Here is a 24580-nt window from a genome sequence, read left to right as displayed (position 1 = left end):
TACCTCCACCTCTAGGATACGTACTCTGCAGACTTCCAGAAGTGTCCAGGGTGGGACAGTCTCCGGTTGAGTTTGGGCAGCTTCTCCAGCATGTCAGCCAGCTGGGTGAAGGTGGGCCGCTCCCTCAGGTCATAGGCCCAGCAGGCAGACAGGATCTCCTGCACACACATACACAGGAGCTATTAATGTCTTTAGTTTGTGCCAACACAATGCAGATATTTATCCTGTACTCAGCTTTAATGTCTCCTCTATTCTAACAAGGTCATCCCGTAAAAACATAGCATTCGCCTAGAAAATATCTTCACCTGCACCACGAGGATACATTTTTTTTTAATGTGCATAGATCTCTGCATTCCACAACAATGTGATCTGGCACACAGAGGTGCTTCACCCCTCCACTCACCGTGACCTCCTTTCCCAGGCTGATCTCTGCCAGGACCTTCTTGATGCCCTCACCACTCCCCACCTGCCAGATGGTAGCCTCCACAGGCTGGTTGGTGATAGGCCAGTCCCTGGCTTGGAGCTCGTACCAAATGGTGCTAAAAGGGGGCAACCAGCAATATGGTCATTCCCCAGAGCCAGTTAACTGTAAACTCATGCAGTCTCAGAGAGAAAAAACATTGTGCTACCAACGATAAAGAAAAGGTACTTCAGAATGTGCTAAGATCGTACCCAAAGGCGTAGACGTCTGCAGCGTTGGAGAATGGCAGGCGGTCCTCATTGTTTCCAGGGCTCATCCTGCGTACGATCTCTGGCGCCAGGTAACAGATCCAGCCATGTGGAAGCTTCAGCTCATTGTCTCGCCTGTGAAGCAAGACACACACACACACAGTCACCCACTGAGCATCTACCAGCTGAGACGATAGCTGTTGGAACCAATATGCAGAGTCCTTACCTCCCCTCCTGAACCACTCCAGAGATTCCAAACAGACCAAAGTCTGTAATAATCACTTTATTGGTGTCATGAAAGACGTTCTTCGACTTCAAGTCCTTGTGGACAATGCCTTTGGCATGCAGATAGCCCATTCCCTGTGTAGATTGAAGGATGTAAATAAGGACATAGAGTAAATATACATTACACATTTATACTGAACAAAAATATAAACACAACATGTAAAGTGTTGGTTAAATGTTTCATGAGCTGAAATAAAAGATCCCAGGAATGTTCCATACACACAAAAATATTAGTTCTCTCAAATGTTGTGCACAAATGAGTTTACATCCCTGTTAGTGAGCATTTCTCCCGTGCCAAGATAATCCATCCACCTAACAGGTGTGGCATATCAAGAAGATGATTAAACAGCATGATCATTACACAGGTGCTGGGGAGAACAAAAGGCCACTAAAATGTGCAGTTTTGTCATTACAAAATGCCACAGATGTCTCAAGTTGAGGAAGCATGCAATTGGCATACTGATTGCAGGAATGTCCACCAGAGCTGTTGCCAGAGACTTGAATGTTCATTTCTCTACCATAAGCCGCCTCCAACGTCATTTTAGAGAATTTGGCAGTAGGTCCAACCGGCCTCACAACAACAAACCATGTGTAACCACGCCAGCCCAGGACCTCCACATTCGGCTTCTTCACCTGCTGGATCGTCTGAGACCAGCCACCTGGACAGCTGATGAAACTGTGGGCTTGTACAACCAACAAATTTCGGCACAAACTGTCAGAAATCGTCTCAGGGAAGCTCCACTGCGTGCTCGTCGTCCTCACCAGGGTCTTGACCTGACTGCAGTTCGCCATCGTAAACAACTTCAGTGGGAAAATGCTCACCTTTGATGGCCACTGGCACGCTGGAGAAGTGTACTCTTCACAGATGAATCCCTGTTTCAACTTGTTGGAATCGGCTAAACTTTGAACATTGAGATATTAAACGAATGTTAGGAAATGAAAGAGACTGGGTTATGTTAGAAGTTAATGGTTCCCAGAAGAAAGAAGAAGTCTTTGGAATGTGTTTGATGGAGGAGAGGAGAGCGATGTGTTGATACAGGGGAGACAGATGGACATCTGTGTATTAGATGAAAGAGGCGTTGAGGTCAGGAGGTGAGGACAGATTCTCTTAAGAGAGTAATACATGTTTGGAATCCTGTTACCCTCTTTATTAGCTTCCTGTAGAGCCAAAAAAATTTAAGGATTGGTAGTCTTAAGTAGGATGCATATAAACTGTGAAGTCTGAAATCTTTTGCTGTCTGATTTCAGCTGTACAGAACCTTTGGGGACGATTCAACTTGGTTAAAGCTTCTCTAGTGTGTGTGAGTTATTTACTCTGAAAAATAAGAACCTAACAAACTGTACCGGCAGATGGCAGACAGCATGTATGACGTAGTGTTGGTTTGCTTATATCAATGTTGTAAACAGATTGCCCCATGGTGGGCAGGCATAAGCTATGGACAACAAACACAATTGCATTTTATTGATGGTCATTTGATTGCACAGAGATACCGTGACGAGATCCTGAGGAACATTGTCGTGCCATTCATCCACCGCCATCACCTCATGTTTCAGCAGGATAATACACGGCCCCATGTCGCAAGGATCTGTACACAATTCCTGGAAGCTGAAAATGTCCCAGTTCTTCCATGGTCTGCATACTCACCAGACATGTCACCCATTGAGCATGTGTGGGATGCTCTGGATCGACTTTACGACAGCGTGTTCCAGTTCCCACAAATATCCAGCAACCTCGCACAGCCATTGAAGAGGAGTGGACAACATTCCACAGGCCACAATCAACAGCCTGATCAACTCTATGCGAAGGACATGTCGTGTTGCATGAAGCAAATGGTGGTCACACCAGATACTGACAGGTTTTCTGATCCACGCCCCTACTTTTTTTTAAAGATATCTGTGACCAACAGATGCATATCTGTATTATCAGTCATGTGAAATCCATAGATTAGGGCCTAATTCATTTATTTCACTAGACTGATTTCCTTAAATGAACTGTAACTCATTGAAATTGTTGCATGTTGCATTTCTTTTGTTGGTTAGTGTGTGTGTGTGTGTATATATAAATAACACACACACACACACACACACACACACACACACACACACACACACACACACACACACACACACACACACACACACACACACACTCGTGAAAGTATTGAACAGGGAAAGAAGTTACCTTTACAATTTCTTGAGCAATTTGCCTCGTCTTGTTTATATCCAGTGTGTTTTTGGTGTCTCGAACGACAGAGTATAATGTCCTCCCTTTACAGAAACTAGAGAAACACTTGAATTAACACATGGAACTAAACAAATAAACAACAGCTATGGTTGACTGAATATAACAAAGGGATAAGTTATTATTCTAGATGCGATTTAGCCCCTCCTACCTGGTGATGATGGCGAGGTGGGGCGGGGCCATGCAGGCCCCCATGAAGAGGACCACGTTCTCATGACGGGTCTGTCTGTAGTTCATCACCTCCTTCTTAAACAGCTTCAGGTGGTCCTGGTTGTTCCCATCTATCTCCAGCAGCCTGATGGCCACCTCCCCATGCCAACGGCCCTTATGCACCTTGCCCCAACGGCCCTGGAGTGAGTGATTTAATGACAGTTTGAGAAACACACTTTAAAAGGGTTTAAAATTGAAAACACTGATAGTTTGATGCAAATATAGCTCATTCTATATTTTAGATCACCTTCCCAATGAGCTCTCCCAGGTCCAGCTGTTCGAAGGGGATGTCCCACTCCTGCAAGTAGACACTGGTCTGGCTGGCCTTACGTGAGATGGGGCCTTTCCAGCGACCTCCCCTTGAGTTGGGCAGGTCATCCAACTCATCACCATCACACTCACCATCCGAACCCCCATTCATCTCACTCCCACCCCCATCTTCATCTTCCTCATCATCATCTTCCTCCTCATCTTCCTCCTCCACTACTGGGTCTGGGTCGATCTCAGGTTCAACCACCTCCTCCTCTTCCTCCTGTAGGACATTCATGCATGTTGGGTTTTGGGCATGTGTCTCAGTTACTTCGCACGCACATACTCAGTTTTTACCTCTCCGTCCTCATCCTCGGCCAGTTCAAAGTGTATGTCATCTGCTGGTTCAGTCTCACTGTTGGGACAGGGTAAACCACAGTCACAATGTCAGAGTATGCCGGGTATTGTACCATTAAAACACTATTGATAAATTAAATAGACAGGAAAGCCTTACACTGTGTCATGGAGGGCTTCAGAGTGCAACGTAGAAGAACTGGACACATCTGGGAGAAAAAATACAAATGTTCAGTATGTAATAAAAAATAATGTGGCTTTTTGCTTGTAAAGACAAAATTGCACCCCTCATGTAGTTTCTTTGCCCACTTATATTGTCACTTTGCCATAGCAATGTGTTGACAACATCCACCATAACGAGACATGCAATTCCCAAACTCCCCAGCAGGTGGCAGAGAGACCCATCTCCACATGAGACAATGCAGTCTAAATATCACACAACACATTACTCTAAAACATTCACAAATACACAACTTTGTCATGTAATTCACTAAGCCTGTGAGTACATGCAGGAGATAGAAAGAATTGACAAGGCTGGGGCTGGGGACGTGGGCAGGTGTGAGCACAGCACAACAGTCTGTCTGGGACCGTACTGTAAACTCACCAGGGAAGATAAACTGCTGTCTATGCTGAAAGTAGCAGGCAGCTTAGGGAAAAGACAGGGAAGAACCAACAAGCATGGAGTGGAGAGAGAGACTCTGGGTTAGAGTAGCCATTAATATAACCCCAGTCACTCCCACCCCCCTGAGGAGTGGTATTAATGCAGAGAGGGAGAGAGAGGGAGGACGACCACTCCTGCCCGGCCATTCCATTCCACGTTTAACGTTCAACATTCGCTAAACAGGAAATGTGACTCAGGGAGACCTTCTGTGTAATCAAGAACACAATGCAAGCATGCGCTTTGATAGTGGGAGTATGCTGGCTTATTTTTGTGCAGTGGACATGCTGGTGTAGTTAAGTGTATATCAATTTGTGTGTTTGCATGTGTGTATATTCATTTGTGTGTTTGCATGTGAGAGAGTGTGAGAGAGAGAAAGAGAGACTCTCCAGGTGATTGTGTGTATTTGTTGAGGTGATTGTGTGTATATGTCGAGGTGATTGTGTGTATATATTGAGGTGATTGTGTATGTTTCTGTATTTGCATAGGCGTGTGAGTGACGGTCAGGGACCTACCCGGGAAGTGGAAGCGGTTGTCCCGGTGGACCTTGGGCGAGGAGTTGGGGGGCGGGGTGGCACTGGGAGGGTTCTGGAAAGGGGCAGGGGAGGAGGGTGTGGAGGAGGTGGTGGAGGATGGGTTACTACTGGAGTCCAACTGGTTCAGCGCAGGGGGTGATCCTGACCGAAGGAGAAGAAGAAATACACACTGATCAGAGTCAATAACACACTTGTCTGTCCTAACAGCACCATGCATATCATTATCATCAAAGGTGTGATGTAATATCCAATATCTACCTTTTTGGTGATGGCCTTTGGCAGTGTGCCAAACTGTGGTGTCTCTAATGGCCGGTCCACAGGGTTGTTGATGTCAGACGGCACAGACTCAGTCCTCCGTATTTTGGTGACTGGAAAGAAGAGATTGGGACCATTACACTAATGCCTGTTGAATCAAAATGGGTAAACCATGAATCCATGGATGAACACGAGAAGCAAGAAAGGGCTTACTTGGCAGGAAAGAGATTCTGCAGGAGGGAGCTTCTTTAGTACACTTGTTATGGCACTTTAACCTGCAGACAGGAAACCACCAATCAGAGAACAGTAGAGAACAACTGATCGCCAAAAGAAGATGAAGTTTTATTTTTTTGCATCGTAGAGACACTCAATCCAACACCAGAACATCTCAGAGACTCCTCCCTCTCCTTACTCCACTCACCTGCAGTGTTTACACTTCACACCAAACATCATGTTCTTCTGACAGACCTGACATGTCTGGGACAGCCACGACTTGGTGGAAAATCTTCACACAGAATCCTCAATTACTTAAACCATCAATCCTTTTTTGCTCTATATACTGTGGATTTAAAGTATATTTTACATTTGTATCATGGTAGTCTCTGGTCTAAAGGTGTATGACATGAGGTAGTTGCCAACCTGTGAGTGACGGCCAGGCCTATGTCTCTCCTCACTGCCTGTGGGGAGCCACGGTGCAACCCTATGTTATCTGGAGAGAGAGAGAGAGAGAGATGTCAAATGAACCTAGACAGATGAGGATTTGCCTAAAAATTAAGTATTAGCACAAATAGGGCAATTTATTTATGAAGTTTTGTGGCTACTATCAAAATGAAATCACTGGTGCTTAGGGAATTGCAAAATGTTTTTACCTTTCCCAAAATTCCCAGGATTTCCAGAAATAACCCGCTGGAAGACTCCTGGAAATTCCCAGAACTTTGCAACCCAAGTGTTGATGTTGCTTACAACTTGCCACACTATGTGCCAATCCAATGAAAAATATTTACTGTTCATTTTACAAGTTAAAGCAAATTTGTGTGAGACCTAATGACGTTGGTTTGGTAGGTGAATCTCCTACACATGAATCATTATGGACGAATACACTATGTGCCAAACCAATGAAAAACATTTACTGTTCATTTTACAAGTGAAAACGAATTTGAGTGAGACCTAATGACGTTGGTTTGGTAGGTGACGCTCCTACACATTAATCATTACAGACACGAAACGGCACGCATGCAACTGCACGCACACGACTTTGTGGGAGTGTTAGATTTCTCTCTAAGCTGTCGAATGAATTGGAAGAGTAAATGTAATTTCTCTAGAAGCGATGGAACAGAAAACGCTCCCTCCCCCACATCACAGCTCTCAGATGGAACAATCCCAGCAATCTACTGACAGAAATACTCTTGAGCCAGACTGGGACGGCTACTATGACCCTACAGCCAGCTACTGGGAAATACATTCATCTCTTTACAAAGAGCACACATACAAACGGTCTATTTCATCTGAGTAATTCACCATGCATTTACCAATCTATTTCAGTGAAGATTCCTTACATATAGCCTAAATGGTGTAAGTCAAAATGTATTTGTACTCACTCTTGAGGTGGGATGAATGCTCCTCCATCAGGGTAGGGGTACCAGGTAGGGTGTAGGGGGCGGGGGCGGGGGTGGAAACCCCAGGGGTGCGGGCAGACCGGTGGGGGGAACGGGAGGGTGAGTCCTCACAGCCATTCCCATTGATCTGAACGTTGAGGAACAACTTATTCTTCTTTGCACACCTGAGGAGAACAAAGAACGCTGGGACGTCAGTGCAGTGGCCCACTGCTGCCCTCACACACTCATCTCAACACACAGTCAACACTGGATTACTCAATGACAATCCAAAATGGGCCTCCATACAGATCATCTTTCACCAGAGATAATTATTTAATGGCCATACTGTATGAACAATGTTATGTAAGTGTCAGAGAGGCAGGCAGGCAGGGTGGGAAGTAATTTAGCAGACGTTCTTATCCAGAGTAAATTTTAGAGTAAAGTGCCTTGCTCAAGGACACAGACATTTTTTCACCTTGTTGACTGAGGATTTGAACCAGCAACCTTTCAGTTACTGGCCCAATGCTCTAACCACTAGGCTACCTGCTGCCATTTGGAGGACAATACAATTAAATAAAAAAGGGAAGACTGAGCCACACCCTCCACCACAGGGGAGTAGAGCTTAGCAGGGCACAGGCCAAAGGGCTTCGCGTCCTCTTTCTGGTCAGGCATAAAGAGGGCTGATCCAGAAGCACACAGCCCCACTGCCTGCCCGCCTGCTTTCTCTGGGCCCCACACAGTGGAGAAGGCCACGTCTGTCTGTAACTCCCTATGCCTCAGCTCAAACTCATCAGTGTCCTCACAGGCTAGGTCTGCGGTCATAGGGTATACTTCTATATACATGTACATAATGTTTGTATTGTTAAGCTGTGGTATCAGTCCTGTTAAAATACTTCTGTCTAGTCAGGTTTCATTATGGCTGAGCTTTCCATCACTAATGCAACATCATTACAAACAGGATATTACTGATATGAGTTAGTAAACTCAGAAAAAAAAGAAACGTCCTTTTTTCAGGACCCTGTCTTTCAAAGATAATTTGTAAAAATCCAAATAACTTCACAGATCTTCATTGTAAAGGGGTTAAACACTGTTTCCCATGCTTGTTCAATGAACCATAAACAATTAATGAACATGCACCATGGGAATGGTCGTTAAGACACTAACAGCTTACAGACGGTAGGCAATTAAGATCACAGTTATGAAAACTTAGGACACTAAAGAGGCCTTTCTACTGACTCTGAAAAACACCAAAAGAAAGATGCCCAGGGTCCCTGCTCATCTGCGTGAATGTGCCTTAGGCATGCTGCAAGGAGGCATGAGGACTGCAGATGTGGCCAGGGCAATACATTGCAATGTCCGTACTGTGAGACGCCTAAGACAGCCCTACAGGGAGACAGAATGGACAGCTGATCGTCCTCACAGTGGCAGACCACGTGTAACAACACCTGCACAGGATTGGTACATCCGAACGTCACACCTGCGAGATAGGTACAGGATGGCAACATCAACTGCCCGAGTTACAACAGGAATGCACAATCCCTCCATCAGTGCTCAGACTGTCCGCAATAGGCTGAGAGAGGCTGGACTGAGGGCTTGTAGGCAGGTCCTCACCAGACATCACCGGCAACAACGTTGCCTATGGGCACAAACCCACCGTCGCTGGACCAGACGGGACTTCACTGACGAGTCGCAGTTTTGTCTCACCAGGGGTGATCGTCGGATTTGTGTTTATAGTCGAAGGAATGGGGGATACACCGAGGCCTGTACTCTGGAGCGGGATCAATTTGGAGGTGGAGGGTCCGTCATGATCTGGGGCGGTGTGTCACATCATCGGACTGAGTTTGTTGTAATTGCAGGCAATCTCAACGCTGTGTGTTACAGGGAACACATCCTGCTTCCTCATGTGGTACCCTTCCCGCAGGCTCATCCTGACATGACAATGCCACCAGCCATACTGCTCGTTCTGTGCGTGATTTCCTGCAAGACAGGAATGTCAGTGTTCTGCCATGGCCAGCGAAGAGCCCGGATCTCAATCCCATCGAGCACGTCTGGGACCTGTTGGATCGGAGGGTGAGGGCTAGGGCCATTCCCCCCAGAAATGTCTGGGAACTTGCAGGTAGGTGCCTTGTTGGAAGAGTGGGGTAACATCTCACAGCAAAAACAGGCAAATCTGGTGCAGTCCATGAGGAGGAGATGCACTACAGTAATTAATGCAGCTGGTGGCCACACCAGATACTGACTGTTACTTTTGACACACCCTTTGTTCAGGGACATATTTTCCATTTCTGTCAGTCGCATGTCTTGTTCAGTTTATGTCCCAGTTGTTGTATCTTATGTTCATACTAATATTTACACATGTTAAGTTTGCTGACAATAAACGCAGTTGACAGTGAGAGGACTTTTTTTTTTGTTGCTGAGTTTATGTGTGTTTAATAGGTACACTCATCTAGTACCCCCTTTGCTTCCAGAACAGCCTGTATTACTTCGGGACATTCGGAAATGTCGGGAATGTTCCAGGTACTGCAGATTGAATGTACCGCCGTCCAATCTGCCAACAGCCCTTTCCATCTTATCCCAAAGAGGCTGGGGACTGCGCAGGCTACTCAAGTAAACTGAACTTGCTGTCATGTTTCAGGCAATGTTTTTACACTCCTCAATTGTCCAGTGTTGGTGATCGCGTGCCCTCTGGAGCCACTTCTTGTTTTGAGCTGATAGGAGTGTAACCCGGTGTGGTCATCTGCTGCAATATCCCATCCGTGACAAGGATTGACAAGTTGTGAGTTCCGAGACACTGTTCTGTACACCACTGTTGTACTGCGCCATTATTTGTCTTTTTGTGGCCCACCTATTAGCTTGCTTCCAGAACAGCACAATTATTTCCATTCTCCTTCGACCTCACACATCAACAAGCTGTTTTGGCCCACAGGACTGCCGCTGACTGGATGTTTGTTTGTCCCCCATTCTCGGTGAACCCTAGACACTGTCGTGCATGAAAAGCCCAGGAGGCCGGCTGTTTCTAAGATACTGGAACTGCCACGCATGGCACTGACGATCATACCACGCTCAAAGTCGCTTAGGTCACTTGTTTTGCCCATTCTAATGTTCAATTGAACAGTAACTGAATGCCTCGATGCCTGTCTGCCTGCTTTATATAGCAAGCTACGGCCACGCTTCCACGAAGGGGGTGGTGTGCTTAATAAACTGTATGTGTGTGTCTTGCCCTGCTTTGAGAATCAGGCCATAGAAAAAGCTTCCTGTTTTGGCATTACTCATTATCTCTTGGAATCTGTGGGGATTAGCTCTGGCCGTATACACATTAAGGCAGCAGCAGGCAGGATGTGGTGTGTGTGTGTGAGTGAGTACAAGTTTGTGTGAAAAGCCCTGCCCTTAAACGTCCAGTTGTAACATCATAATAGGGTGGAGGCGTGTCCTATATTCAACCCTGTTCCAAGATTTTGAGCAGTGTGGAAAACTGCCCAAACACTGGTCACGATGACCTCACACACGCAAGCAAAATATTTTTTTTTAGAAATGTCTCGACAAGGGGCCGACCATGATTACTCTAGGTTATAAAGGACTGGAAGTCACACACAAAGCCTAGGGCACGGGAACAGGAAGTGACCTACTTGTTGGTTGGCGGCTCCTCGATGCGGTTCCCCAGCTGGGACTCGTGGCTCTTGCTGCGGGTCAGGGTGATGTTGGGCAGAAGGTGCAGCACCTTGCGGGAGGGGGGCGGTGGGGTGCAGGGGGGTTTCAGCCTGTGGCGTCTCTTGGAGGGCGGGGTGAGGGGCGGGGTGGAGGTGTGCCCGTGGAGTCGCCCCTGGCGGGCGGCAGAGAGGGGGTCTGTGAAGGGGGTGTCAGCGTAAACGTATGCCCCGTGGGCATCGGGACCAGGCATTGTAGACACAGAGAAGGACCGGGGATGGGCACAGGCGGAGCAGGGGGTGGAGGGAGTGGATGGGGTGGTGGGGGGCCGAGCTAGAGGAGAGGGGCTGTGGGGGCGCATTGGACCCCCCATCCCTCCCAACAGCTGGTCGGGAGGCAGCAGCAGAGAGCCACTTTCTCGCCGGGTGGGCTCAGAGAACCAGGGCCCCCCATCCTCTCTTAGCTCTCCATCTATAGGGGAGACACAGAAAAGGGTTACAGACCTGTTAGTCATACCAGCACATTCCACCCCACAACCCCTTAACCTAGTGTATTTTGTCCTACAACATAACCAGCCTGACACTGAGACTAATAGTCAGTAAAACTCCACAGAAACAGGTCAGATCAGGCAGATTCTCCAAGGGACGGACAGACAGAGACAGCCTGCCTGCCAGCCAGACAGACACCCACCTGATTCAGTGGCGCTCTTCAGGCAGGAGAGGGCAGCGCTGAGCCTGGAACACTCCTCTAAACTGGAGCCCAGTCTCCTCATGGTCTCCCGCACGTGAGAACCTGGCATCTGCAGCAAGGCATCCAAGGACAGCTTCACCGGCACCGACTGGCGAGAGAAGCAGACAGAGACAAGGTCAGGAGGAGATGAGTGATCAGTACCACCACACACTATCCAGTCGGACCTCTCCATACAGTACAACGTGATAGAGCACGGATAAATACAACATAACCATGGATATTTCTTTTTATAAAATAAAACATGTATACCCCTTTTTCTCCCCAATTTCGTGGTATCCAATTGGTAGTTACAGTCTTGTCTCAACCCAGAATCTCTGCAAGTCCAGTACGGACTCGGGAGAGGCCAAGATCAGGAGAGGCGAAGCCAAACTGCTTCTTGACACAGTGCCCACTTAACCCGAAAGCCAGCCGCACCAATGTGTCAGAGGAAACAACGTACACCTGGCGACCGTTTCAGTGTGCGACGCACCCGGCCCACCACAGGAGTCACTAGTGCGCAACGGGACAAGGACATCCCTGCCGCTGGGCCAATTGTGTGCCGTCCCATGGGTCTTCCGGTCTCGGCCGGTTGCGACAGAGCCTGGACTAGAACCCAGAATCTCTAGTGGCACAGCGAGCACTACGATGCAGTGCCTTAGATCACTGCGCCACTCGGGAGGCAGACGTATACATCTTACACTAGTATGCTAGTATCCAACTCGCCTATGCTAGACACAAAAGGTGATCGTTGTTCATTCTCATCAACCAAAGCCAGCCAGCACAGACAGACATCTATCTCCAGATATATCAACAGAGCAGGACAGGACAGGCCAGAACAGGAGCAGAGACCAGCAAGTACAGACTGACTGACTGACTGACTGACTGGCCAAAGCCCCCTGGGTCCTTCCACCTAGAGGAGAGCAAAGAAACTCGGTCTTTGAACAAACGCCCCAACTTCTGGCTAGAAATAGACAGAGAGATTTGATTCCATTAGTTGGTGGTGGCACAGCAGAGTGACTGTGTTTGTGTCACAAACAGTACACACCATCTCTTCCCAGTAGTTTCTCTGTGCATCACTCACAGTCTACTTGTGCGCACTCAAATCCACCACACAAATGAGAAATGAATGCAAAATGGTGAGAAAATGTATTCCATGGTCAATAGAACATAACTATTGTGGCAATAGTTTCGGAATAGAAATGATTCACAAGCCTTTATTTGTAGCCTGTATTGGTTTAGGACTTTCAGTCACCTTCTTGAAGTGTGTCATTGTAAAAGTGTGTACCTGGATATACATTACGCTGTCTAACATGAGTTGTTATGCCCGTACTTCAGACATACCTTTGTCCCTTCATCTATGGGTTGACTACCCTCTATTTACCAGCCACTTCCGACTCCCCGAACCACCCTATGTCTCAAAGGTGAGCTGTAACCAATAACTATGTCCTCAGGACAAGCCGTGAGCATGTGCACAAACACAACCAACACAGTTAGGTGCAACCAGGAGACATGACAATGAGAAGAGATTCACTAAAACAGCCGGGTCTAGTGCTTCAGGATCACCACAGGGAAAAACCATCAGGAAACCTTCATCTAAACAAACAAACCCAACACTCTGCAGGCTGCCCAACACAGTCCTGGGATTAGACATGCGCAGTCAAAACCCAAACAGATGTGTGAAGTGACAATCTCCAATGAGCAAAAGATAGTGGCACAACGCTGAAAATTGGATGCTTTAAGATGGCATGAAGGTCATAACAGCAGGAAAAGCCATGTTGTTTCTGTACCATTTTAGTTTAAAAACAATTCTGCATCCAGAAAAGAAAGAAAATTACAACCGGATAAAACACGTTTGATTTTAAATATACTTACTGAATTATTGAGCTGTAGCTTTGTTTACATACCATGTGGAAGAGTTAACAAACTGTAGATGAAGAGATCTACTCATTCCAGCGAGAGGAATCCACTACTTCCACAACCCTCAAATCACACACCACGAATAACCCCACTATCCAGGCATCTCTCCCTCCCTCTTAGCCAAGCCATTGGCTCGTCCTTCCCTGCCCCTCCCTCCCTTCCTCCTCTCCCTCCCCCTCTCCCTGCCTCCTCCAGTACAGGTCTAGCTACACAGCTCAGTCAGTCTGTGAGGTCGCCAGAGACACAGAGAGAAGAGGTGATACTGAGGACCTGGCTGGGTTGGGGTAAGTGTGTGGGTGTGACTACAGCGGGCTACAGTCCGCCTTCTCCCCATAAAGTGCTGATGTCAGCCTGGCTACTCCAGGGTCTATGACTCACTGGCCAGGTCTAACCCTCAAGTTCAACACAAGTGTGATCACAGAGTCAGGAGGAGCCCCTGCTGGCCTGAAGCACATTGTGTGGATGGGAATGAACCCTGTAACCGTACAGAGCTAAAACCATTGTCTCACCAGCCTCAACAAGCTAAGAAGATATTTCTGGAAATTCTGTATCTAAGACAAGAAAATACTCATTTTCCATGTAACAAAAACCATTTGCAGTTCTCGGATATGTTGGGTCTGGGTTACATTGAGGTGTAGAAGCAGGCTCACCCAGTTGGATGGCTTCCAGGAGCACTGTCACAATGAGGCTTTTGGCATTACTTTCAATTAAGACCATAAGATACACACAGGCCTGCAAGAGGCTCCCAACTTGATATCCACCGATTGGCTGGTTATGTAACATGATGTAAAGCCTTGCTTGTTAGGCTAGTGGCCAATCTTCAAAAAGGGCTTTAGCTTTTGAGATACTCCTACCTGTTGTATAACAAGTGCAACCATGCTTTTCCAGATCTCTAAGGTCTTCCAAAAATAAATCGATGATCGTATAAAAATATTTTACTGCAAAAGTGGTTAAATTTGGGGGGGCACACAATAATTTGGAATAAGAGAAGTCAATTTTCTGCACTACCTACACAAACAAACAGCTTTAGAATATCTTACATTTTAGACATTTAGACCTGTAAAGACACAGATACAATAGGCAGAAATATCAACTGCTAATTTTTATGACTCATGTAAATGTACATTTTTGGTAGTTGTTCAATAGATCACTTTTAAGTCAAATTTGCTCTCATTCAGTGCTGTATGGTCTAGCCTGACAAAAATGCATACTGTTACACATGTTTTTGATGTAGTGGCTGTAGAGCCTCACAGTGGAGGTGTCATAATACCCATAAAACCTAGTGTGCAAACAGGGAAATGGTTCCAATCGTTTATACACCATTCATTTTTCCCATACGGAATTTTAGAAACACTTAATTAAAGACTTATTACCCTGGCGTGAAGTTTTGATAACCATAAAAACCTCTCTCGCACAAGGTGAACATTGGATTGTTCCGGTGCACTTTTCTCCTGTTTGGATTGAGCTGGCACATTGCTTCTTCCAGACAATCATGTCCACCATCCTGCTTGTCTGCCCAGTAGTTTCTGTATATCTTGACTGGCTGATAGTTATGGTGTAAGGGTGGATGCAACCACACAAGTGCATAAGGCAGAAGTTCATTATAATGAACCAACAGAACCTGACACTAATTGACAAGAAATGCTATCAACTTATAGGGTCTTCACATGTCATAGGAATTGCACCTCTCCAATGTCAATGCCACCCTGAATCTTCCAGAACTGTCCTTGATAGGCTCACTCCACCATCAGTCCTCCCCTCAGGCAATTACTAGAGACAAAGACACCACGGAACTGGACTGTCACGTCAGGAGGCCATTCAACAGTTAATATGCCGTCTGGAAATTGATGGTGTGCATTGTCCTCATATGTACCCATTTGGCTACCAACCATGGCAAGCCAGCCCATGTGACACCTGAACTGGACTTGTGTGAAGAATGAGCTCTCATGCTGAGGTGACTCATGCATTGGTTTGGAAAACTGCATCAATCACAACATCCCTATAAGGACATTTATGGCAAACAAGAGGCACCTTAGGATGGTAAAACTTGCTGTATGTGATCATTTATGCTGGCCGGGGATTGACTGTGAGATACAGTAGTGGTCTTTGTGCACCATGCTTGATCAGCTCCACCTCCTCTGCAACCCTTTAACTGCCCATCAAAGCCCAGGGATCATCTTCAGATGTACAGTTGAAGTCGGAAATGTACACACACCTTAGCCAAATACATTAAAACTCAGTTTTTCACTATTTTTGACATTTCTTTCAAGTAAAAATTATTTTAAGAAGGTGAAAATGTCAGAATAATAGTAGAGAGAATGATTTATTTCAGCTTTTATTTCTTTCATTACATTCCCAGTGGGTCAGAAGTTTACATACACTCAACTAGTATTTTGTAGCATTGCCTTTAAATTGTTTAACTTGGGTCAAACATTTTGGGTAGCCTTCCACAAGCTTCCCACAATAAGTTGGGTGAATTTTGGCCCATTCCTCCTGACAGAGCTGGTGAAACTGAGTCAGGTTTGTAGGCCTCCTTGCTCGCACATGCTTTTTCAGTTCTGCCCACAAATTTTCTATGGGATTGAGGTCAGGGCTTTGTGATGGCCACTCCAATACCTTGACTTTGTTCTTCTTAAGCCATTTTGCCACAACTTTGAAGGTATGCTTGGGGTCATTGTCCATTTGGAACACCCATTTGCGACCAAGCTTTAACTTCCTGACTGATGTCTTGAGATATTGTTTCAATATATTCACATCATTTTCCTTCTCATGATGCCATCTATTTTGTGAAGTGCACCAGTCCCTCCTGCATCAAAGCACCCCCACAACGTGATGCTGCCAACCCCGTGCTTCACGGTTGGGATGGTGTTCTTCGGCTTGCAAGACTCCCCCTTTTTCCTCCAAACATAACGATGGTCAGTATGGCCAAACAGTTCTATTTTTGTTTCATCAGACCAGAGGATATTTCTTCAAAAACTACAATCTTTTCCCCAAAAAGTATGATCTTTGTCTCCATGTGCAGTTGCAAACCGTAGTCTGGCTTTTTTATGGTGGTTTTGGAGCAGTGGCTTCTTCCTTGCTGAGTGGCCTTTCAGGTTATGTTGATGTAGGACTCGTTTTACTGTGGAATAATACTTTTGTTCCTGTTTCCTCCAGCCTCTTCACAAGGTCCTTTGCTGTTGTTCTGGGATTGATTTGCACTTTTTGCACCAAGGTACATTCATTTCTAGGAGACAAAACACATCTCCTTCCTGAGCAGTATGACGGCTGCGTGGTCCCATGGTGATTATACTTGCGTACTATTGTTTGTACAGACGAACGTGTTACATTCAGGCATTTGGAAATTGCTCCCAAGGATGAACCAGACTTGTGGAGGTCTACAATAATTTTTCTGAGGTCTTAGCTGATTTCTTTTGATTTTCCCATGATGTCAAGCGAAGAGGCACTGAGTTTGAAGGTAGGCCTTGAAATACATCCACAGATACAGCTCCAATTGACTCAAATTTTGTCAAATCTTCTAAAGCCATGACTTCATTTTCTGGAATTTTCCAAGCTTTTTAAAGGCACAGTCAACTTAGTGTATGTAAACTTCTGACCCACTGGAATTGTGATACAGTGAATTATAAGTGAAACAATCTGTCTGTAAACAATTGTTGGAAAAATTACTTGTGTCATGCACAAAGTAGATGTCCAAACCAACTTGTCAAATCTATAGTTTGTTAACAAGACATTTGGGGAGTGGTTGAAAAACAAGTTGTATATAAACTTCCGACTTCAACTGTATATGTGTGGAGCTGTGCTTCATCCCTCACAGCCAATGCTTCTTAGTCATAGCCTATGACCTAGGTACATTTGAACTAACATCTCAGTAACCCGAGGTCACCCTCACAGGTTCTGTCACTCTCCACATCTCCTGCTGGGCCTGCCCCAGTCCGTAATCAATGCCAACCAACCACAGCCAAATGTATTACGGTTGCTTTCCTGTAACTTGGTTACGCTATTGTGTCCTTGTGTCGTGAACAGTAGTGTAAAGTACTTCAGTAAAAATACTTTGAAGCACTACTTAAGTAGTTTTTTTCAGTATATCTACTTTACTATATATATTTGACAACTTTTGCTTTACTATATTCCTAAAGAAAATAATGTACTTTTCACTTCATATATTTTCCCTGACACCCAAAAGTACTAGTTACATTTTGAATGCTTAGCAGGATGTTAAAATGGTCCAATTAATGCACTTATCAAGAGAACAAACCTGGTCCTCCCTACTGTCTCTGATCTGGCGGACTCACTAAACACAAATGCTTTGTTTGTAAATGATATCGGAGTGTTGGAGTGTGCCCCTGGCTACCCGTAAAGAAATAAAAAACACAAAAGATTGTGCTGTCTGTCTGGTTTGCTTAATATAAGGAATTTGCAATGATTTATGCTTTTACTTTTTAAGTATATTTAAAACCAAATACTTTTCCTCATGTAATATTTAAGTAAAGAAATAAAACAGTAAAAAGATTTTCAAATGTCTTTTTACTGTTGTTTTATTTCTTTACGTAACTACACACACACACACACCTTTTGTCTTCTTTCCGCAACATTGATTAGAGCCTGTAAGTAAGCATTTCACTGTAAGGTGTTGTATTCGGTGCACATGACAAATAAACTTTGATTTGAAGTAATATTTTACTGGGTGACTTTCACTTTTACCTGAGTCATTTTCTATCAAGGCATCTTTACCTTTACTCAAGTATAACATATGAGTACTTCTTCCACCACTGGTCGTGAAAGGCTTGTTATTATATTTTGTGGAATTTCCCATTGTTGACATGCTGTAAGTGTGTGAATGAGATTAAAACATGAAAACACACATTGAAAAATGAGTTGGCGTCGGCTATATGACACACAACAGAGGTATGGCAGTGCCACTCATAGTCCTAGATATATCAAAAGCCTTATGAACCATTTTAATGACAGAATAACACAATCAAAATTAACAAGGGCTACTTATATACAGATTAATGTGTTTGAGTGTAATCATGTTGGCCTTATTGGATTCAGAATAAAATGGATTCACACTAACAGTCTTTATAGGTATGAGTGTTGTACACAATTCTGAAAAAATGCCTCAGTTGCAAAATTCTTATTGACAGGTGATTTAACCTCCATCAAATGTTATTATGGCAGCCACATTTGATTTTGGACACCATATTGGATTTGAGGCAAAATATCATGATAATCTGTGATTGCCCCTTTGACTAAATTGCAAAACTAACGGCTAAAGATACAAAATCCTTTAAGGAACCTTGGACCCCCCAAAAAGTAATGTTGATGTCTAAGCCAAATTGTTTTCCTTCGAGCAGATTACAATAGCTACAACATCAAAAACATGTTACTGTATGCATTTCTGTCAAGCAGGACCATACAGCACAGAATGAGAGCAAATTTGACATTGAATGTTGTCTATTGAACAGCTTCCAAAAAGTGAAGTTTGGAATACAAACTTCATATGCTGTGTGTTTACAGTTCTATATTTCTTAAATTGATTTACAGGGCACAGACAGATCACTCACTGGCCAATGAGTAAAAATAGAGCAATGATGAGAGCTGTGGGAGTGCGAGTGCGATGGATTAGGGGTGTTGCCGTATCTGGGGTCCATCCAGTGTGTGGAATGTGACGGGAGCCTCTCAGCCAAAACAACACTAGTAAGTAGACAACAGAGCACCACTCTCCTCTGAACTGTACCCTCCAGTCCTGGCCATTGCTAGGCTACAGCCTAGCCTAGCTAGTCGCTCGTATCCAGCCTGGCTGGCTGGGACAGCACATGCCTGAGGGACCTAATGAGAGCTGAGGACATGCAGACACAGAGCAGCAGCCAACAGGGGTATGGGCTCTGTATGGGCTCCTGCAGTGGATTTCAGACTGTTGTATTGGACTGTAAAATGGTGTGTCTAGGTCACACACAGTAGCAGCCTGTTCTCTGAAATGTGTTAAACATTCTTGGTTTGTGGCTTCAAAACTGAGACAAAAAAATGCATCATCTGCCATTTGAAATTGCTCTTGGTTACAACAGTATCATTTCTTAGGACACTAAATTGCATGATTTAAGATCCATGAGGCTGCAAACCCATGAGACTTGGATGGCTATATTCTACATTTGCTATCCTTACAAACAATCCTTTCACATGAAGAATCACATTTAGGCATGTACAGTGGGGCAAAAAAGTATTTAGTCAGCCAGCAAGTTCTTCCACTTAAAAAGACGAGAGAGGCCTGTAATTTTCATCATAGGTACACTTCAACTATGACAGACAAAATGAGAAAAAAAATCCAGAAAATCACATTGTAGGATTTTTAATTTATTTATTTGCAAATTATGGTGGAAAATAAGTATTTGGTCACCTTCAAACAAGCAAGATTTCTGGCTCTCACAGACCTGTAACTTCTTCTTTAAGAGGCTCCTCTGTCCTCCACTCGTTACCTGTATTAATGGCACCTGTTTGAACTTGTTATCAGTATAAAAGACACCTGTCCACCTGTCCACAACCACAGTCACACTCCAAACTCCACTATGGCCAGAACCACACGGGGGGACCTAGGGGACCTAGTGAATGACCTGCAGAGAGCTGGGACCAAAGTAACAAAGCCTACCATTAGTAACACACTACGCCGCCAGGGACTCAAATCCTGCAGTGCCAGACGTGTCCCCCTGCCGAAGCCAGTACATGTCCAGGCCCGTCTGAAGTTTGCTAGAGAGCATTTGGATGATCCAGAAGAAGATTGGGAGAATGTCATCTGGTCAGATGAAACCAAAATAGAACTTTTGGTAAAAACTCAACTCGTCGTGCTTGGAGGACAAAGAATGCTGAGTTGCATCCAAAGAACACCATACCTACTGTGAAGCATGGGGGTGGAAACATCATGCTTTGGGGCTGTTTTTCTGCAAAGGGACCAGGACGACTGATCCGTGTAAAGGAAAGAATGAATGGGGCCATGTATCGTGAGATTTTGAGTGAAAACCTCCTTCCATCAGCAAGGGCATTGAAGATGAAACGTGGCTGGGTCTTTCAGCATGACAATGATCACAAACACTCCACCCGGGCAACGAAGGAGTGGCTTTGTAAGAAGCATTTCAAGGTCCTGGAGTGGCCTAGCCAGTCTCCAGATCTCAACCCCATAGAAAATCTTTGGAGGGAGTTGAAAGTCCGTGTTGCCCAGCAACAGCCCCAAAACATCACTGCTCTAGAGGAGATCTGCATGGAGGAATGGGCGAAAATACCACCAACAGTGTGTGAAAACTTACAGAAAACGTTTGACCTCTGTCATTGCCAACAAAGGGCATATAACAAAGTATTGAGATAAACTTTTGTTATTGACCAAATACTTATTTTCGACCATAATTTGCAAAGAAATTCATTAAAAATCCTACAATGTGATTTTATGGATTTTTTTTCTTCTCATTTTGTCTGTCATAGTTGAAGTGTACCTATGATGAAAATTACAGGCCTCTCTCATCTTTTTAAGTGGGAGAACTTGCACAATTGGTGGCTGACTAAATACTTTTTTGCCCCACTGTAATTCCTCATACAGCATTCAACCAGCACATTTTATTGCAAAATACTGCTAGAATTGATCAGACCTAAACATTAGTGCTCTATGAAAAGAAAGGAATGGGTTTATCAGAGTGTCATTACAAAATAAGCCCTGTACACATACTTACATTTGCACCAACATGCAGACAGACAGTGGCACACACACACACACACACACACACACACACACACACACTTCTAGAACCTACCTCTATGAGCTCAGTTCTCAGGTTGACGGTGCGCAGCCAGTCCCCCAGCCGTGGGTAGCTGTCCAAGGCCTGAGGCCTCTCCGTCTCCGGCACTTTCTGCTTACACTGCAGCTGCTTACAAATGTACTTCATCAGCTTCACCTGCAGGGGGCAACAGAAACGAGCACCAACAGAGAAAGGAGGGGCAGGTTAGTGTGATGATTTCGAGCACCCGTTCTGGCTTGCAGGATACCTGCAACTCTTCACTGTGCTGTCGAGTGTGTAGTTTAGTGTGACAGGGAAATATAGGTGAATTTAAAAAAGCCATGAGCCCATTGGACATAACTACAGAAATGATGGTATGCAAAATGTGAATGCACAATTGTTCTTTGCAGAAATAGTACATAGTAAACATTAAATACCAGGGATACATTAATTGAAATGTTAATCATTCCTTTTGCTCTGATTAAATGATGACGAATTATTCTTTGTGCGTCATACTTCCATAACTATTCCTTGCATATTCAAATCATTGAATAACTGATTAACTAAACAGAAGACCTACCAGACAGTGTACATATTAACTGGTTAATGAAAGCCAGAATAAGACGGCCACTGACAATGTCAAGTCATGTTTATAGCATGGGCTCTATGCTGGAGATTTAGCAGATGCAAAGCCCCTTGTCAAATATTGGACAAGGACAAAAAAAATGAATCCTATAAAACAAACATGGCTGCCACAGAGACAACGAGGGAGCGTGCCGTTCTCTTTTATGTGTGGACTGTGGTAGAACACTGGGGAGATGAACCAGCACCAGACACACACAGACACACACCATCCTTCTGAAGCTTTCTCCCAGGACATGAGGAGAGGCCAATCTGATACAAATTACTCCAATCACGCAGACACATTTATTCATTCCACAAAGTGGCGTTTCTCTACCATCCATGTTCCCACACAGGCAGTCAGAAAAGCAGGGCTGTCAAATAGATATAAATAGCTGTTATTATATGGAAGGGAACAGCGAGCTGGCCTTCTCATGAGGGTGTCTGCACCGCTGGCATGGCAAACAAGTGTCATTTGAACATTGCAGCGGCTGAAAGCAGGAGAACAGTGACATCACAGTCCTGGGAGACACAAAGTTCACAGTGAGGCTAGCAGACAGCCTCTCAACCCTCACATAAAGAAATTCACCCCCCCCCCCGCCCCATGGGCTTTGGTTTTTCTAGGTGCTAACGCAGGTATCACATTGTTCTTTCATCTGTCTGTCAGGACCGCGGGGTCCATGTTTTATATTGAAATACATAATAGGCTGTTCACATAATAAACAAAAACAGGGAGGACGCTTACATTGCAGAATGTGTGAAAGCACTCCACCATGATCCTCTACAAATAAACAGAGCGCTGGCTACCACGATTCATTTTCCAGCTCTGCAGAGAGGAAGCTGCAGAGCAGCAGACTGGACACTGAGAGACCGGCAGTAAGACCGGCAGTCCTCTCTCCTCCTTCCTCTCTCCTTCTCTCCCTCTCCTTTTCCCTCCCTCTCTGAGAACAGGTTGTGGCAGCACTGTGTTGTGGTGGCTGGTGATGACACAGGGAGCAGTGCAGTCTGAGGGGAGAGGAGAAAGGATGAGGCCTGTGCTGCTGACATCAGGGAGGAGGGCTCACCCGCTGAGATGGCCCCTTCACCAGTGCCCAGGGGAGCGGCTCGCTGACGCACAGCACGCCCTGTTACCATGCAGCTGCTGACCATAAAGCCAGCCACCCTTTTCACTCACTCACACACACACACACACACACCCCAACCTTGCCGCCACTCCCCCAGCCCTCCGCCACCTGTGTCTGCTAATCAGCACTTTAATGACTGAAGCCTTAGTCACTGATATGCCAAGCCCCCCCCAGTGACATGCCCCCTCACCTGATATCGGATGTACTGATATACATCGCTGCTGTGTACCATCCAAACAGCACACCTGACACTGCTGCCCTGGTGGTGATTGTGCAAATGAACACTGGGATATCAAGTCTTTGTATGGGACATGACAGTGGAAAAGGAAAAGAGATGAGAGACCTGTTAAGTTAATGACAACAGTCTGAACATACAGTGGTGTGTGATTTAGAACTTGTGCAGAGAATTCTAAACTAGAGCATTACCACGACATTAATATAGCAACATTATAAGCACACAGCAGGCTCCACCCCCTGCCCAGCCTTCCCAGGCCACTACCAGATACAGTGTTCCTATGAGTAAATCTCACAGCACTATGGTATTAGTTTGCACAGGCCTTCTCAACTGAGCGTATACCGTCTCCTTATCTCCCTTTCCATCTGAGTGTCCATTACAGCAGGCTGCAAGCAGCACCACGCGGCATGGCACCACCAGGTATCACTCCACTCTTCCCACCAGTCACATCTCAAGAGCCGGAGCAACAATGAGCAAAACATGCCTTTTTTTTTAGCTCATTCACTCACACACACACACACTCTTGTAGTACACACCACTCAGAAACATACTCAGCCACACTATTCGGCAAGAGAAAATGTGGCCTTGGGATGTAAGAGGCAGCTTGGCTCGGCGGCAGCGGTTAACAAAAGCCTCTCCACTGCAGGCGAGAGGAGACAGTAGGAGAGAGAGAGAGAGAGAGCATAGCGGGAGAGAGAGAGCAGAGGGAGAGAGAGAGAGAGCATAGAGGAAGAGAGAGAGCAGAGGGAGAGAGAGAGAGAGAGCATAGAGGAAGAGAGAGAGCAGAGGGAGAGAGAGAGAGAGCATAGAGGAAGAGAAAGAGCAGAGGGAGAGAGAGAGAGCGCAGAGGAAGAGAGAGAGCAGAGGGAGAGAGAGAGAGAGAGCATAGAGGAAGAGAGAGAGAGAGAGCATAGAGGGAGAGAGAGAGAGCAGAGGGAGAGAGAGAGAGCATAGAGGAAGAGAGAGAGCAGAGGGAGAGAGAGAGCATAGAGGAGAGAGAGAGCAGAGGGAGAGAGAGAGAGAGCATAGAGAGAGAGCAGAGGAAGAGAGAGAGCAGAGGGAGAGAGAGAGGGCATAGAGGAAGAGAGAGAGAGCATAGAGGGAGAGAGAGCATAGAGGGAGAGAGAGAGCATAGAGGGAGAGAGAGCAGAGGAAGAGAGAGAGCGAGCATAGCGGGAGAGAGAGAGCATAGAGGGAGAGAGAGAGCATAGAGGGAGAGAGAGAGAGTATAGCAGGAGAGAGAGAGGAGAGAGAGAGCATAGAGGAAGAGAGAGAGAGCATAGCGGGAGAGAGAGAGCATAGAGGAAGAGAGAGAGCATAGAGGAAGAGACAGAGAGAGCATAGAGGAAGAGAGAAAAGGAGAGAGGGCATCTGGATGAGGACCTAAGGAGGGGTCAGATCAGGTGTAGGTGAGGACGGGGCACATATTAACACCTCACCCCGAGCCAAGGTGCAAAGATTGCCCTCCTCAAAAAGCTCAATTTCCATTCTTGCCCTGG

The 24580-nt window shown here is 45.5% G+C and overlaps 1 protein-coding gene across 1 annotated transcript in view; it reads right to left on the bottom strand.

Annotated features, from left to right (window-relative positions):
- LOC135548388 (kinase suppressor of Ras 1-like) overlaps positions 1–24580 on the bottom strand; it is a 38455-nt gene that overhangs the window by 2927 nt on the left and 10948 nt on the right. Inside the window, 20 exon segments of the mRNA XM_064977933.1 lie at positions 25–158; positions 404–539; positions 673–804; positions 896–1029; positions 3137–3233; positions 3348–3544; positions 3654–3938; positions 4013–4070; positions 4170–4218; positions 4614–4655; positions 5183–5344; position 5393; positions 5462–5571; positions 5672–5733; positions 5880–5963; positions 6098–6167; positions 7057–7238; positions 10680–11169; positions 11389–11536; positions 21138–21278. Of these exon segments, the coding sequence (XP_064834005.1) occupies positions 25–158; positions 404–539; positions 673–804; positions 896–1029; positions 3137–3233; positions 3348–3544; positions 3654–3938; positions 4013–4070; positions 4170–4218; positions 4614–4655; positions 5183–5344; position 5393; positions 5462–5571; positions 5672–5733; positions 5880–5963; positions 6098–6167; positions 7057–7238; positions 10680–11169; positions 11389–11536; positions 21138–21278 (2714 nt within the window).

The sequence above is a fragment of the Oncorhynchus masou genome, chromosome 11 (assembly GCF_036934945.1).
Source record: "Oncorhynchus masou masou isolate Uvic2021 chromosome 11, UVic_Omas_1.1, whole genome shotgun sequence".
NCBI classification, from domain to species: domain Eukaryota; kingdom Metazoa; phylum Chordata; class Actinopteri; order Salmoniformes; family Salmonidae; genus Oncorhynchus; species Oncorhynchus masou.
This window is presented reverse-complemented; position numbering and strand designations above follow the sequence as displayed.